At 32.3% G+C, this 16346-nt stretch overlaps 1 protein-coding gene across 1 annotated transcript in view; it reads left to right on the top strand.

The window, feature by feature from the left end:
- The window catches only part of SEMA3A (semaphorin 3A), a 297699-nt gene that overhangs the window by 237409 nt on the left and 43944 nt on the right, over positions 1 to 16346 (top strand). Inside the window, 3 exon segments of the mRNA XM_043969236.1 lie at positions 4835 to 4979; positions 7640 to 7859; positions 11016 to 11107. Coding sequence (XP_043825171.1) covers positions 4835 to 4979; positions 7640 to 7859; positions 11016 to 11107 — 457 coding nt within the window.

Raw genomic sequence — 16346 nt, 5'->3', positions numbered from 1 at the left:
CTATTAAAGTTTAGTTGTTTTATTTTCTATTCATGGATGCATTTTTGGACACTTTCCAAAACTTAAAAGTATATATCTTTTATGATGGTATATTTTTTTTGTGTACGGATTTTCTACAAAAAAGCATTTGGTTGAAAGATAGACATGCATTCCATTTTTTTTAAAAAAGTATTCACCTGTATTATAACAACTTAAGCATAAAATTAAAACTGATTTATTATGTTATAGTTGCATAAATTAAGGAATATGAAGAATTAAGACAAATCAATGGGGGAATCCAGGAAATTTGAGTCAAATTCCCACTTTTATCTCAGTCATTTGGAAATAATAGTTCCTAGATTTTTATAGTAGTGACTGTGGAGATCATCTTGTTTAACCCTCATATTTAAATATTCTCGGAAAGTTAGTGTGATGAGCAGCTATTCTCAAAATTTTACACAGTATGTTGCAAATTCTAGTGAATTCTTCCATGGTAGAAAGGCTTTGAACCTCTGCTGCCCTTAGCAGCCTAGCTTATATGAAAAGGATCATTTCAGTATAGTGGGCACTAAGATGTGATGAATGACTTGACCACAGCATCCTAAGAAACAAAGAGAAATTCAAAATGGTTATTGGCCCAAGGTGGCCACCTTCCACTGCAATCATTCAAATAATGTATCAATTGACAATCAGCCACAGTGGCAGAAAAGGGGTAAGGGGTTCTAAGAATCACACAATTTTTTCAGCCATCTAGATTAATTGTTCTTAAAGGCCTCATCAGTGGGCAAGAACTTTGCCCACTGATGAATAAGCAATATGTTATAGGAGGAACTGAGCACTATTCATATTAACATTCTTGCTAGAAATGAAACAAGAAGATATTAAGAAGTTGCAGTTAAATGGAAGGATTATTCCAAGGAAGATTCTCCTTAGAGAGGCAGATAAAGGAATTGGAAGACTTGGTTTCATCATGCAATCAAAGGCAGCAAGAACCATAATTTTTTAAGACATTTGGTCAACTTCCTTTATGGTCCCCATGATGAGAAAAAGAAAAAAAGACTGCTATGAAGATTATTTTATCTTATTTACCATCAGTTGCAGAGGACAAAGTAGATAAATTATATGAAAAACTTGTCAAGAGCTTGCAAACTATTAAACATATCCATTAATTCTTGGTGACAGTGTGGAGGTGAACATACAAGAGGATGGTGAAAAAAAGTTGAAAAATATGGTTCAAAATTAAAACATGAGAGGCCAATGGCTCCTAAACTACTTAGAACCCTTCCTTCCACTTGTATATTATGATTATTTTATCCCAGAAATGAGTTGGAAGGCATTGGACATGGTGAGCACTTTTTTTAATATGTTATTTCATTGGTATGGGGAAATCCCAGTATGGAAATTCCTTTTCATTGATATACATCAGCAACTCGTCAATAATTCATAGTTTCAGAAACTTACCTGAGAACAATGAGAGCTAGTGGTCACAGTATTCTCAGAGGCAGGAATTGAACTCAGATCTTTCTGACTTTATTATCTATAATTATTATATATTGTACAACTTTATATAATAATAATTATTCATTACAATATATATTACTCCATATGGCACTGATTTTCAAACATTAAACATGGTAAGCATTGAATCACAGAGAAATGAAATTGATTCTTTCATAAAGGTTAGGATACAACTAGTTACCAAATAGGAGAAAGTCAACACTAAAATGGAAGGAAGTATAAAGATGAAGAAGGCAATAAAACAGCTCTAAACTGAACTAGTCAAATAAGATTTTGATATCAAAATTGGAAATTGATAAAACAAGAGATATTAATGCTTGTTTTTAGCATTCTCTACTTATTTTTAAATAACTGATATAATCACCACAGTGAGAAAGTTTAAAGGGTCCTTTACAAACAAGGAACCATGGCAGCCAAAAGCAAAAATGATTTAGAATATAAAATAATTTTCTAAATGTTAAAAAAGAAGGATGTTGAGAGATTACAAGCAATATTACCTTGCAAAGTGTCTTTGATGAAATATTGGAATGAGAGACAACATTTATAGTTGAAAATGGAAGTGAATAAATACAAAGATGAAAAATTATATAAATTTGCCAGTGTTTTCATAGCAACGTATCTTTAGCATCTATGAAAAGGGAGTACCATATGTAAAGTTTACTCCCTCAGTCCCCAAAGTGAATGAGATAACTTAAGAAAATTAAGTTAGAATTTACCAAATACTTATGAGTTCCCTGTTGGAGTTCACAAAATGCCGAATGCACTGAGGGTTTGATTTTTCAAGACATTTGAATGATGGAGAAATACAGTATGAATGAGGGCTGGGGTGGGGGGGAGGAATCAAACTTTTTAAACCATTCAACAAAACTGTATAAATATAGACTAATTTTCTATGTTCTTAGATAATCATGAAATTATTGAAATTTGAATTTGGTTAAGAATATATAGGTAATTTAGGTCAATCCCTAACTAAATCATAATTCTCTTCTATATTTTTTTCTTGCTTTGTCGACCACCAGGTATGGCAAAATATTCTACCCACAGGGTAGTAAAATTGAAGACTTAGAGACTCAGAACCACTTCCTTACCAAATCCAATTATCTTTTCAAAAGATTCCTCATTCTTCATCTATCTTAAATATTGTATTCTTTAGAGACTTATAACATTTTAAAACATATAATTCCCTTATATTCCATGAGAACATGCTCTCCTGATTATCTAACGTACACAATCCATCCTAACCACTCTCCCAGCAAATCTCTATTCGACTAAGGATATCCCTATTTGGATGTTCCAAGATCCTGAAATATCACATTTCCTACATTATCCATAAACATCCTAAGTTCTCTCATGACCAATAATGTTAATAAATAATATTTTGCATATATGGAATGCTAACCTTTTAGGAAAATATTGTCCTTGTCATTATAATGAGGATTTTTGTATAAAATTATACTGAGGTTAGTATTTTTAGAAATGCAAAAAAATATTTAACGGCTCACAAATAATATAAAAATGATATTTGTGGGGAATCTTCAGTGTCAGATCCACCCTAAATAGTTATGAAGTTATTTGTCCATTTTGACAAGGGATCACCATATTTAAAGATTATAACCTGAGACCCCAATTTGTTATGTGAAGAAGTAGATATGGAAGTTAAGAAAATCAAACTGGGAAGAGCAGTTAGACTGGACCAAGTGACACCATATAAAATGTATTGAGAAACTGATTTCCAAGATATTTGATACATGAGGGACTGCAGTGTGAATGGAAAAATAAATTACATTTTTTTTTTCTACACAACAAAAATAGCATAAGCATATACACAGGGCAGCCAGGTGGTACAGTGGCCTAAAATCAGGAAGTCTCATCTTCTTGAATTCAAATCTGGCCTCAGACACTTAATAACTGTGTGACCCTCAGCAAATCACTGAACTCTCTTTGCCTTAGTTCCTCATCTGTAAAATGGGTTAGAGAAGAAAATTGCAAACTACTCCAGTATCTTTGCCAAGGAAACACAAAATGGGGTCATGAAGAGTCAGACACTCCTGAAACAACTGAAAAACAACATACAAAGAAACTCTATGAGGTGTGCATTACAACTATTACAGATGAGAAAACTGAGACTCAGTTGTCTCAGGTGGGAGTGTCAGAGGCAGCATTTAAATTCAGCTCTCCTAATTTCACATCTAACACTAAATTCACCATACCATCCTGCCTCATTGATACCACCAATGTTAAATCTATGAAATGACATCTCCATCCTCTTATTTAGGGGATTTTTTTATTCTGGAGTAAATGTAATAAAAGGGTTGTATCACTTTTAAGAAGAGAGGTTAAAGTTTAACATGCCATTTTTTTTTTACTATTCTAGGAAGTACATGTGTGGATAGCTATCAAGGGTGGAGCTAATGCTGAACATTTTCCTCAATCATCATTCTAATAACAATTATGAGCATTGATATAGTACTTTATGTTAAAAATACCACAGAACAAGCCTATAATGTAGGTAGTACATTACATCATTACTCTCTTTTTGAAGGACAAAGGAAGTAAGACTCAAAAGTGACATAACTCATCCTAGATCACATAATTGCACATCTGGAACCTGAATCCAGTTGTCTTAAATCCAAGGCCACTGCTCTTCCACTAAAGCATGTTACCTAGTTTAGTCAACTGATACAGATTTATTAATTGCATGTCTTCATATGATAGTAGACTGTGTGTTGTGCATATGGAATTATAAAACTAAACATTATTTAAATCTTTCTCCACAAAAAAATAAAATTATACAGCATCATTTGGAGGATTGCTTTGGGAATGACCCTAGAAGATTGTAAATAATAGTGTATATCATAAGCTATTTTTTCACACACAAAAACAAAGTATAGTTTTCTCTGGATAATCTTTGCTTTATTCTATTTCTGGTACCTACATTTTTGGAATGTTAATTCAGTTTTAGTTTTTTTGTCTTTTCTCCTAATAGAAATGAAATGTTTTCCACAGATATTGTACATAGTAATTTTAATTTCACATTTTTATTATACCAAGAAAAAAATGAACAAATATTCACCTACTAAATATCTTAGTTGGTTACCTATTTATGTTCTATTTAATAAGAAACTTATCAATTGTTAATTGTAGAATAGTTTTGTAGGTTATGTTCATATGAAATAATTCTCTAAAAATGTTTGTATATGCTGAAGCTGCATTTCTGAGTTCTGAAAATCAATAACCATACTACATTAGAATGCAAAATGTCATTATATCCATATGGTTCTTCTGTAATGAAATTAATAGATTGTTTGAAGAAATGGATTTTCTTTTTACCTTTTAGTAACATCTTCAAGGGCTCAGCTGTGTGTATGTACAGCATGAGTGATGTGAGAAGGGTGTTTCTCGGTCCTTATGCACATAGGGATGGTCCAAACTATCAATGGGTGCCATATCAAGGAAGAGTCCCATATCCACGGCCAGGAACTGTAAGTCCCCTGAATATTCAAAATGAGAATTGTGTTCATGGGGGTGTTTTAGGCAAATGAGTTGTCTAGATTTAGATGAACATTTTTGTATTCCAAAATTGTTGACTTGGATAAGCAAATCATCCCATAGTTACACGGTGTTATCTTTTAAAAATATATTCTCTATAGCAATACATCTTGTATCCTGTATAGATACCTGGTTGTCCTCAATACTTTTAGCTCAAATAGTGTCTGGCTTTCCTTGAAGATTGGACACAAAAACATTTTCACTATTTATTTACTTTGATCGAGCTTGATTAATCTGATTATACTAATTTCCAGAAGAGTTAAGTCCCACCCCATCCCCAACAGAATTATACCTTAGCCATTAGTACCACTATATTTGTGATCCAGCATACATTTCAAATTTCATTCTGCCAAAGAGAAATTTACAATACAGCAGATCTACCTTCAAAAATTAGTTTTCCTTTGCTGATGTCCTAAACTAGTAACAGAGATTTAGTGTATTTTTTTTGCAGAATGTCTAGGATTAAGGCTTCCTTTATGTTTAATGGGATTCATTGAGTACATCCCAACATGCTCTCTCCACGGTATGCCTTTCCTACATTTCTAAATTATAGTCATAGTCTTGAATCATATTTATCAAACCACCTGAAAAAATGAAAAAAAAAACAGCCATAAATAACCATTATCACATTCAAACTTCTGTAGTCTACTAGGAATTCTCAAATACCAAATCCTATCCTATAAGATTTTTCTTATTCCAACGAATTCAGGTCCCTCCTGAATATTTCAAATAGTTGAAACTCCTCTCTCCTTTGATAAAAATGCTATTGAGATAGGGTGGATATTCACATTTTTATCCAAAACATATTTCTCCCATTGATCCATTTAGGATACATCCAGCATTATAATCCCATTTCTCCATACTAAGGCAAATCAATTCACCTTAAGATCCTAAATTAATTCTACAAGATTTTTGCTTTTTTCAAGTCATAAATTAAGTTTACATGGAAACTGTAGCATTCACACTTTACTATATTTTATGTCATAAAATATGGGAAGAGGATCAATTTGGCTAGAATCAAATACATGCTTTAGTATATATATATATGTTTTAAGTACTGAGTGAAAAATTGTTATTTTTAAAGGTAGACTGAAGGAAGTTAACTATGCCTTTTCAATATACAGAAGGAGTTTCCTCTTTTTCTTTCCCATAAATCACTTCTTAATATATTAATGGACAGTTAAATCCCTTGATGGATCAGTTTGCTTTTCTCTGTTCCAAGGATAAAGTCCATGTGTTTCATTAGACAGATATAGTGGCAGGTGAAAGTGTGTAGCTGTACCAACAGCAACCCAACACAACTATTAGAAAAAAGCTCAGGTTGAATGATGTTAGTAATAAAAAAAAGACATTACTTTATCCTATGTAGGGACCAAGTAGTTGATCACTCAGGATATTTACTACTTAAAGAAACCCTTCATTTGTAACTTATTCTAATCTAAAATTTTGCATATAAGTTACATAGAAAATGGTAATGGAAAGCAGGAGATATAAAGCCTTGTTTTTTCAATTTAATTTCAATTAATATTAAACTAATCACCTCAATATTTTATTTCATTGAAAATATATTATTGGAGTTGATATAAAATATCCCAGAAAATATGATATATCCAAAAACCTCACTAGCCAATTCTTCTGAGCCTTTTACCTCCCTCATTGATTTTTTTTTGCAAAGAATGTAAGAATGATTAATAATATGAGCCAAGGTACAAAGAGAATTGATATCTTCTTCTGAGCATCCTACAAGATTAGGAATCCCTGTTAATTTTATTTGAGGTTCTAAACTCTTTGAATAACAGAAATTCTTTTTGTATAAGACAAAAAGTGATTGAAGATGCTCTAATCTATAAATGCTTATACTAGAAGATCAAATTCAATGAAGTATTCCTGTTGATAAGAATCATTTTTTTTACTTTATCCTTTGTACATTCCACTCTATATTAAATACTGATAATTATCACTGGAATTACCTCATCACAAAAAAGATAGAATTCCGGTTCTGTGGTGGAAAATATAAAACAATAAAGTCCCTCTTATAATGTTAGTTGGTTTTAGGCCCTGCATTTATATCTGTATGTGCTATTATTCCTTAGGTAAGAACACAGTATCTGAATTCATCATTAAAAGAAGCTTCTCTAATGATATTGGAATGTTCAGTTGAAACATGTCTTTTTTCTTAATTGAAATTCTTCTTTTATGGCCATTTTTTACCCTATCAAATCAATAGTAGTGAAACAAAATTTGCAATGTGATAGAAGTACTAGAAAATGGTCTTCATTCTACAATTCTTATAAAACTCATATATGCTTATGTGTGTTCTTGGAAAATTTGTGCTATTTACAGAATCTACTAAGAGCTATTACCCTTAATGTGTAAAATATATAGTCATACATATTTCTGGTGGGGAGAGAGTGTTCCTGTGTGTATATTCACAGGCACATATCCATGTATATAAACACACACACACACACACACACACACACACACACCAGAAAGCAATTACCAATAAATTAGGATTCGTATATCATTTAGTATTTGTGCTATCAGTATCCACCTTTAAATTGACAGATATTCTGTGCTCTTACATTCTCAGTGTCCCAGTAAAACATTTGGAGGGTTTGACTCCACAAAGGATCTTCCAGATGATGTTATAACATTTGCAAGAAGTCATCCAGCCATGTACAATCCAGTGTTTCCTATAAATAACCGCCCAATCATGATAAAAACTGATGTGAAATACCAGTTTACACAAATTGTAGTTGATCGAGTGGATGCAGAAGATGGCCAATATGATGTCATGTTTATTGGAACAGGTAAGAATCAACTCCAACATTAAATTTACATGTCAATTATTTTCAGGTAATGTACTGGATATTACCCCAATACTGAATATTTTAAGAAAACTGAAAATAATCAAAAGGAGTTGCCTTATTAATTTGCAAGGTCTAACAGACTCCTGATCAGTGGACAACTTGAAAACTGAACATTAAGTCATTAAAAGCCTATTAAAACACTTCACTTCTTAGGTCTGTTGACAGCAGTTTAATGACTTTCCTTTTCAATGTGACCTAAATTTGTCCATGATTGAATATGAACAGGTGTACCTAATGATTAGGAGAACATTTGGTGTCCCTAGTCAATTCACTAGGGTTCAGTAACTACCTCACTATTTTTTCTTTACTAGAAAAAAGGATTATTTTCCCCTTCTGTTCCTAAAGGTTTCCTAATTTTGTGGAAAAGTTTTGTCAAATAATTCATTTATTTAAAGTGATTTTAACTTGCCTAAAATTAACAGCAAAAAAGAAAATAAATAATTAAATAAATAAAACTGTCATTAGAATATGTTTGATTCTCCATTGGTTCACTGGAAGAGTTCAAGGCAGAAATGGCAAAATTTCCCCATGGAAACACCTAAGCTTTAATTTTGTAAAACTTTTTTTTTTTAATTAATTTTATAACAGCTCCTATTTTCCTACCCAATGTCTAAATGTTCAAATTCCACAATTAAAATCTAACCTTCAGATACTTCTTTGGTCTGTGACTGGTTCACACTGGTACTATGACATAAGCTGTTTTTATTTTTTTTCCTTCTGTAACAGTAATACTATTTTTGAATGGTACCAGTTGCAAATCTGCAACTTGGTACTAAGGGTCAGATTCCAAGGCAATAAATCCCTAGGCTTCATCCTTGTTAGTGCTTGACATAAATCAGTGGGAAGCTGATTACTCTGCTGAAACTTCATGTACCCACATTTATTTTCTTTAGTTGGGAAACAATGAACAACATTTACAATTGCCAAAGAAAAATGCAACTGGGCAACAAGTACAGTGAGACTTAAAGATTTCAAACCAGAAATATTTGTGCTATTAGGTATTAGGTCCCAAATATTATTTTATCCTTTATTTTTTATGAATAATACACTTTTATTAAACAGGTTCAAGAAGAATTTATAAATGATTCTTTGCAATGTTATATTTGTTTTGGGTTGCAGGCATTATTACCAACTCCTAAGTAGCTTTCTGAAATTTGAATGAAAGTAGCTCTCTAAGTTAATTGACTTCATTTTTAATAATAGTTTTTAATTTGTTTCTAGAAATATAAAAATGATAGAAAATTAAATAAAGCATCATTTTCTGTTTTCAAAATTTGGAGTAACTGAATGTACGGTAAATATCACTCAATGTCTATAGTTTATTCCATCCTTACTCCTCTTTTGAGAGGAAAATTTTTGACAGTGCAAAAATCTGGTGGTTGTCATTGAGATAAGTCTGCTTTGAGATGTTCAACAAAAGAAACAAAATCTGATCTTTTGAAGTCTTCTTGTCACAAACTAGGATTAAAAGCCTCACTTTCATGATCACACTGAATGTCAGACTTGGATAGAATATCAGTCAGCAAAGTCTCGGTCTATCTGTCAGTAAAGTGAATTAATAACAGTAATTTTATCTTTTAAAGAGAGTTGCTCACCAGAGCCTATTGATCTAAAAGAGTATGAAATTGTTTGAAATGCTAGTCTGTAAAACTTGATTTAAGACTCTGATAAGTTCTGTTTGTAGTAACAGAGATATGATCAGAGTCATTGAAGAGAATCACATAGTCTATAATATTTGGAGTTCTGAAGAGCCTAAATTCCTGTATGTACTGATGAGTCCCATATTTTGATTTTTCAGACATACAAGGTCAACTTACTTTAATCCTGGAGCATCCATTGTTTGTTTTTCTTTACCAAAATGTCATTTCAATAATGTAACTCTATAGGTGTCTCATTGGAGGTAGTCATCATCACACACAAATTAATCTGTTATAGCATTTTTTTTTACTGATATAACTATGCATCCTTATAATAATTAGTTTTCTTTTTTAATTCCTAAGGAATTATCCATCCAAAGTGTGTAATCTTAAAAAGACCATTGATGTGGTTTATTATTGTTTCTTTTCCTGAAACCAAATTATTGTCATTCATCACAATAATTATGTGGCTACATTTATGGATATATATGTGTATACACACACAGAATCCTTTAATCCTGATATTCTCCCTGATTCACAATGATCAGATATTTTCATCAATTAGTGCTTTTTAAAGTTTACTTCACAATATAGTTATTGCCTTAACTTTCATGTTTTGAAATAACAGTGGAAAAAGGTGGCATTCCAATAAGGATAAACAAATTCTTGTTCAATGGAGTATGCACATAATTGTATGTATTACTTTGTGGCAAATAACAATTGAGGTCTTTTCAACGTTAATAAAGATAACAATGTTGCCTAATTCTATTTAAAAATCACAGTTAAACTATTTTAATAATTTTTTGCAGGTTAAAGATGTAGGTTTTTTCTTATTTTGTTTTTTAGGGGGCAGCTAGGTGGCACAATGGATAAAGCACTGGCCCTGAATTCATAAAGACCCAAGTTCAAATCTGACCTCAGACACTTGACACTTACTAGCTGTGTGACCCTGGGCAAGTCACTTAAACCCTCATTGCCCTAAAACAAACAAACAAACAAAAAATCCCTAAATTTGTTTTTTTTATTAAATGTGTATAAAAGACAACTAGATGACCTGAGTTCAAATCCAGCCTCAGATACTCACTAGCTATGTAACCCTGGGCAAGTGATTTAACTTCTGTTTTCCTTAATTCCCTGGAGGAGGAAATGGCAAAACACTCCAATATATTTTGCCAAGAAAACTCCATGAGGAATCACAAGGAGTTGGACATGACTAAATGAATGAACAAATGTGTACAATTTTCAGAGTATACTCTTCATAAATCAAATTTTTCCCTTAGGTTAAATACATCTCAGTTATGATGCTTAAAATACATAATAAATATGCTAAGTATTCTGGGATTTATTGTATACTAATTTTACAAGCACAACATAAAGTTTATTCATTATTTTCATTACTATTATACCTCTATCACTACTGGACTTTTTAAAGAATCATCTCCTTTTCTTTCTCTCAAAGATATTGGGACAGTTCTCAAAGTAGTTTCAATTCCCAAGGAGACTTGGCATGACTTAGAAGAAGTCTTACTGGAAGAAATGACAGTATTTCGGGTGAGTATTGCTTAATTTCAAGTGTCAACAAGTTCAGCTATATTTTTCCCCTTGGACAGCTGCACATTGAACTTGGTGTGGACAAGTAATCTAGCATACCCTTCTAAATAGCTCATCAATTAAAGAATCAAGCACTAGTCAAAATAAATCTTAGAAATTTCAATAGTTGTTAAAAATTAAAGATGGAAAATTATGTTGCAGACTTATTCTGTTATGTCAGTGATAATATATTTTAAATTAATTTTAATTCAATACAAAAAGCACTAAATCAGGGGAGATTTCCAGAAGGAGAAAAAAAATTGAGTTGGTTATTAAAGGAGTGAAAGGATTCTATCAACTAAGATGGAAGACAATCAAGGTATAGGGAATAGAAATGAGCAAATCCTGATATTAAAGCCTTGCATACACTTAAAAAGTGATCCCAAGAGATACTCATTTTATGATACTGATTCCCATCTTCCCCAGCTTATGGTGGTGTTAAATCAGAAATTGAAGCAATGCTCTGTAGAGATGGAGTGAAGGAGAACAAAATGGAGCAGAAGCAGTCTAATTATAGGCCATCCTGTTGGAGATTTTATGTGATTTAGAAGGAATGAAGATGAATAGGTTTTCTGAAAATGCTTACAGGATCAAACTTATAGATTTTGGGGAAAAGATTTCTGGGTATTTTAAAAATGTCAATATGGAGAAGAGATTAAATAGTATATTGAAAGAATCACTGAAACAAGAATCAGAGAAACTGAGTCCCAATCCTAGCTCTCCTACTGACTATATAGTGATTCAATGGAAAAAGTGTTCTGTACCTTACTCTGCATGGACCTTGAGCAAATCAGCTAATAATTCTGAACCTCCATCTCCTTGTCTCTTTATCTATGAAATCTTATCTGTAAAAGGAGTGGGGATTATTGAATCAATTATTTCTAAGGTCCCTTCTGGTTCTAAGTCTATGATCCTATCATTCTTCTGAAATGGAGATTTGGAGGATTTTTGACTTCCATTGATGTCCTAGTTTTTTTAGGGTTCCTAGAAGAGGTGACTGAAGGTCTTCACCTGGAGGTAAGAACAAATTAGATCCACTGAGGAAAGGTAGTTTCAAGACTCTACAAGCAGCCCCAAAAGAAAGTTATAAGATGCCTAAGGAGAAGTTCATGATTACTTCAGAAAGGAGAGGAGTATTTTCAGAAATTTAGGAGCTGAGAATTATTCCTTTGCCACAAGTGCTCTTGGAGGCTGAGCCCACATTCCTCTGGACTTTGTATGTAATCGCAGGAGAGTTTACTATACACTTCTTGAAGGTGAATGTTCTATCAAAATTCTTCCTATGCTATATTAGTAAAATGCTCCTTCTTAAAAAAATTATTAAAATAACTGTTTATCTGGCAGACTAATTGTTATCAACCAATAATTGGAAGGTAGGTGGGGAGTCTTATCACTGGGAGCTTGTGAACAGTAGCTTTAAAAAACTATACCATGGGGACAGCTAGGTGGCACAGTGGATAAAGCACCAGCCCTAGATTCAGGAGGATCTGAGTTCAAATCTAGCCTCAGACACTTAACACTTACTAGCTGTGTGACCCTGGGCAAGTCACTTAATCCTCATTTCCCTGAAAACAAACAAACAAACAAACAAAAATAACAGACTACACCATGATCTTTTAGATCTTCCTTTAGAAATGTGAGGGTAGAAGTTGTACCAAAACTCAGGCTATGAGGACCCTGAGCCAAATCAAATAGGGGGATTGGAAGAACAGCTCCAAGGTATGTGCATGCTATAGATAGAAAACAAATAGTTACTGGTTTATATTTGATTTGTTCACTGTTCTTCTTGCCTATCTATGAAATTGCTCAGATGTGCTCTAATGGACGGCCATTAAAGTTTTTCAACAAGAAATACTTATACTTTCACAGATGGATATTATATTTCCCTACATTACTCTCTGTAATAACTCCTGAACATTATTGCCATGGCTATTTCTGTGGTACTCAAGTAGACAAAACATATTTGGGCAGAATTTAAAGAAATATTTACTTTAAACATTCTATGCTCACAGGCAAAGCTTATAGTCAGATTGCAACCTATAGATTGGAATATTTCACTGTCAAACTTTGTTTAATTTTGTAGTTTAAAAAAACGCAACACATTAAACCAGTCTCCATATTGAGTGAAAGAGTGAAATGAGAGACAATTTTGTGGTCTCTGGTCTGTATTTCTCCTTGAGATGGGAAAGTTATATTGATATTCTCTCTCCCTCTCTCTCTCCATGTTTGTGTGCAAAACTAAATTCATATGAGCAAGTAAAATACATCTAAAGCCAACTAGTTAATTTATCATCATGTTACACCCATAAGGTAGTTATTATTAAATCATTTTACTGGATTAAATTAGATTATTGACAATATATACTATTATGTTCCTAATTATGCTGCAAAGTCCCTGATCAATTACTGAACATTCCAACAACTGAGATTACCTCCAAAGAATTCTTATTACAGGTTAAATCTAGATATCAAATAGAATATACAAAGAAAACCTACTGCTCCATAATATAATTTTCCTGAGTTAATAAGTGGCCATCTCTTCAAGCAGACAGCTAAAGATAAATTTCAGCCCTAAGTATAACTAAAATATTCACTGGTTTAAAACTTTAGGTATGAACTCACATGGACTCCAAATTAGTATTATGATGGCTAAAGTGTTGAACCTGGGGTCAATTACACCTATGATAGATTCTTACTGTTGGTGTAACACTGGGACAATCACTTAACCTTTCCTCCACCTCTGTTTCCTCATCTGAAAATTGGAGATGACACCTACTCACAGCATTCCTGTGAGGACTGTGAAAATATATGCAAAGGCCTTTGGAAACCAAAAAATATAATAGAAATATGAGCTATCACTATTGAAATAACACAGGAATCATAGTATCCAATAGCATACAATTATGACGATAACCAGACTGACTGAAGTATCATATATCATCATGATAGTTATAAAAGGACATTAGATATTCTGAAGCATTCAGTACTCTAATACTGTGAAGAATGCTAACTATACCTAAGACCCTCTTTTTATGGTCCAGAACTGGGTTGTAAGTGGTTTAGATCTCTACTCTCAATTTTTGAGTAATAAATTGAACCAAATGTTGGGACACTTTTATCATATCTATATAATCATATATATATTTATAATTATATATATATATATATGAAAAAAAAGAGTCTTCATCTTTTCAGAGAATGGAATAGTGGGGATCTCAAAGGTTTCTCCCAATAATTTGTGATTCTCCTGATGCCATCTCTCTTAGGGAGCAGAGATTCCCAACAGCCAGATGTTCATGATGGCAGTGCTATTTCTACTCTAGTAAGTAGGTCTTATCTGGAGTGACCCTTTGTCTGTTGCATCACTTGTTCCATAGGACTTCGCAGGAATGGCTGCTTCTCCAGATTAACAAGTATTTCTTACCTCTACAAACAGCCTTACATAAATACAGCTACTTTCTTAGAACTACCTCTAAAGCTTAGCTGATAGAAGTAATACTGCTGAATCCTTTTTTGACATTTGTACTATCATAAAGTTATTTGAAGAATTTTAAAAGAACTTATTAAATAACTCTACAATAATAATAATTTATATAATCACACATAAACCATTATAATATTGTTTTTACAAATACACATATATCTATATATAAATACATACACACACGTTTGTGTGTGTGTATATATATATATATGTATATATATGTATATATAAAATGCATTAATCGTAAGCCATGATGGTAATATAAGTCATTACCATCATAGCTTATGATTAATGATTCTAGAATTTTGTCATCACAAAGTGTTTTGCATACATTATCACATTTAGTCCTCACAACAATGCTGAGAGTTATGTTATGCAAGTTCTATTAAGCCACATTTTAGAATGTTTGAGAAGGTTAAGTGGTCTGAACCAGGAATGATCCAAGCTACTTAATTACAGAGCCTTGCCATCATACTCCCAAGTCCAATGCTTTTTCAAGGACACCAAGAAAATTCATGTGATACTATACAGTGCTTCCCTTCATCTATATTCTGATGTACTTTGAGGTAAGACATAGGTTCCTTTTGAGTGTGTGATCTGGAGGAAACTACTATGCTAGTACTTGAAGTATAGTATCCATCAATTATATCTTGGAATAGGCAACTCAGTTACCTAGGAAATCTGACAACAACTCTGAATTCCTTTTGACACTAGTTTCACTCACTATTTTTTATCATCCCTTAAAAATAGTTTTTGATAAAAATATAAAAATGTCCTTTAAAGGTCTCAAAAATTATATACAAATGTAATATAATAAAAATACATGAAGTGAATAAAAGAAAATGCTTAAGATTGACGTGAAAATGTTAAGTCGATTTTACTTTAACTAGTTAGAACCAAGTTTTGGTTAACACCAGCCATGAAAATACATTGCACTACCCAAGTTTCACTGCATTAATAAACACAATAGGTCTTATTTATAGCTCTCCTGAACAGGAAGGTTTGCAAAGCTGTTACATTGATAACATGCATTTTAAATCCAATTTATGCAATATTTCAGGAACAGCTGAGCAAACAAATGAATGACTTCAATTTTCATTCAAATGTAAAACATAATTGATGCTTTCCAATACCAAGTCTATTAACTCATTTGTAAAAGAGAGTCCACGTGCTTAGCATCCAGTGAGCCTTGGTGAACTCTCCTGGCATCAGCATGTTGAAAGCTATGCAAGTGTGAAAGTTTAATAGGGATTAGATAACATGTTGGGGGAAAAAAACATCATGAATTGGAACCACATAAATACAACCTTGAAACTGTGTTGTTTTTTTCGCTATTTTAATTTTACTTGAATTTGAGTTTGCCACCTTAACTGGATAATTAAAACAAAGGTTTCTAAAGCTACATTAGTTTTAGATGAAAGTCAGATTCTACATGTATTTTATAGTAAAATACTATTTATTTTAATGAATGTCATTTTGACATGTTATTAACTCAAACACCACAGCAATAAGTTATGAGAAGTAAGCTATTCAGAACTATTCTATTCTTTGTTTAAAAGTATTGTTGAATTCTAATTTAATGTTAAGGCCATAATATATCATACTGTAGTTCAAAGTGCAATAAGTTTATCATTCATGGTTACTTTTAAGGTACTGTTTATTCATTTTCAGTTGATACACAGATATTTCGATTTTTACCCTTTCACTTTAATTTAC

This window comes from Dromiciops gliroides, chromosome 5 (genome assembly GCF_019393635.1).
Source record: "Dromiciops gliroides isolate mDroGli1 chromosome 5, mDroGli1.pri, whole genome shotgun sequence".
NCBI lineage: Eukaryota > Metazoa > Chordata > Mammalia > Microbiotheria > Microbiotheriidae > Dromiciops > Dromiciops gliroides.
This window is presented reverse-complemented; position numbering and strand designations above follow the sequence as displayed.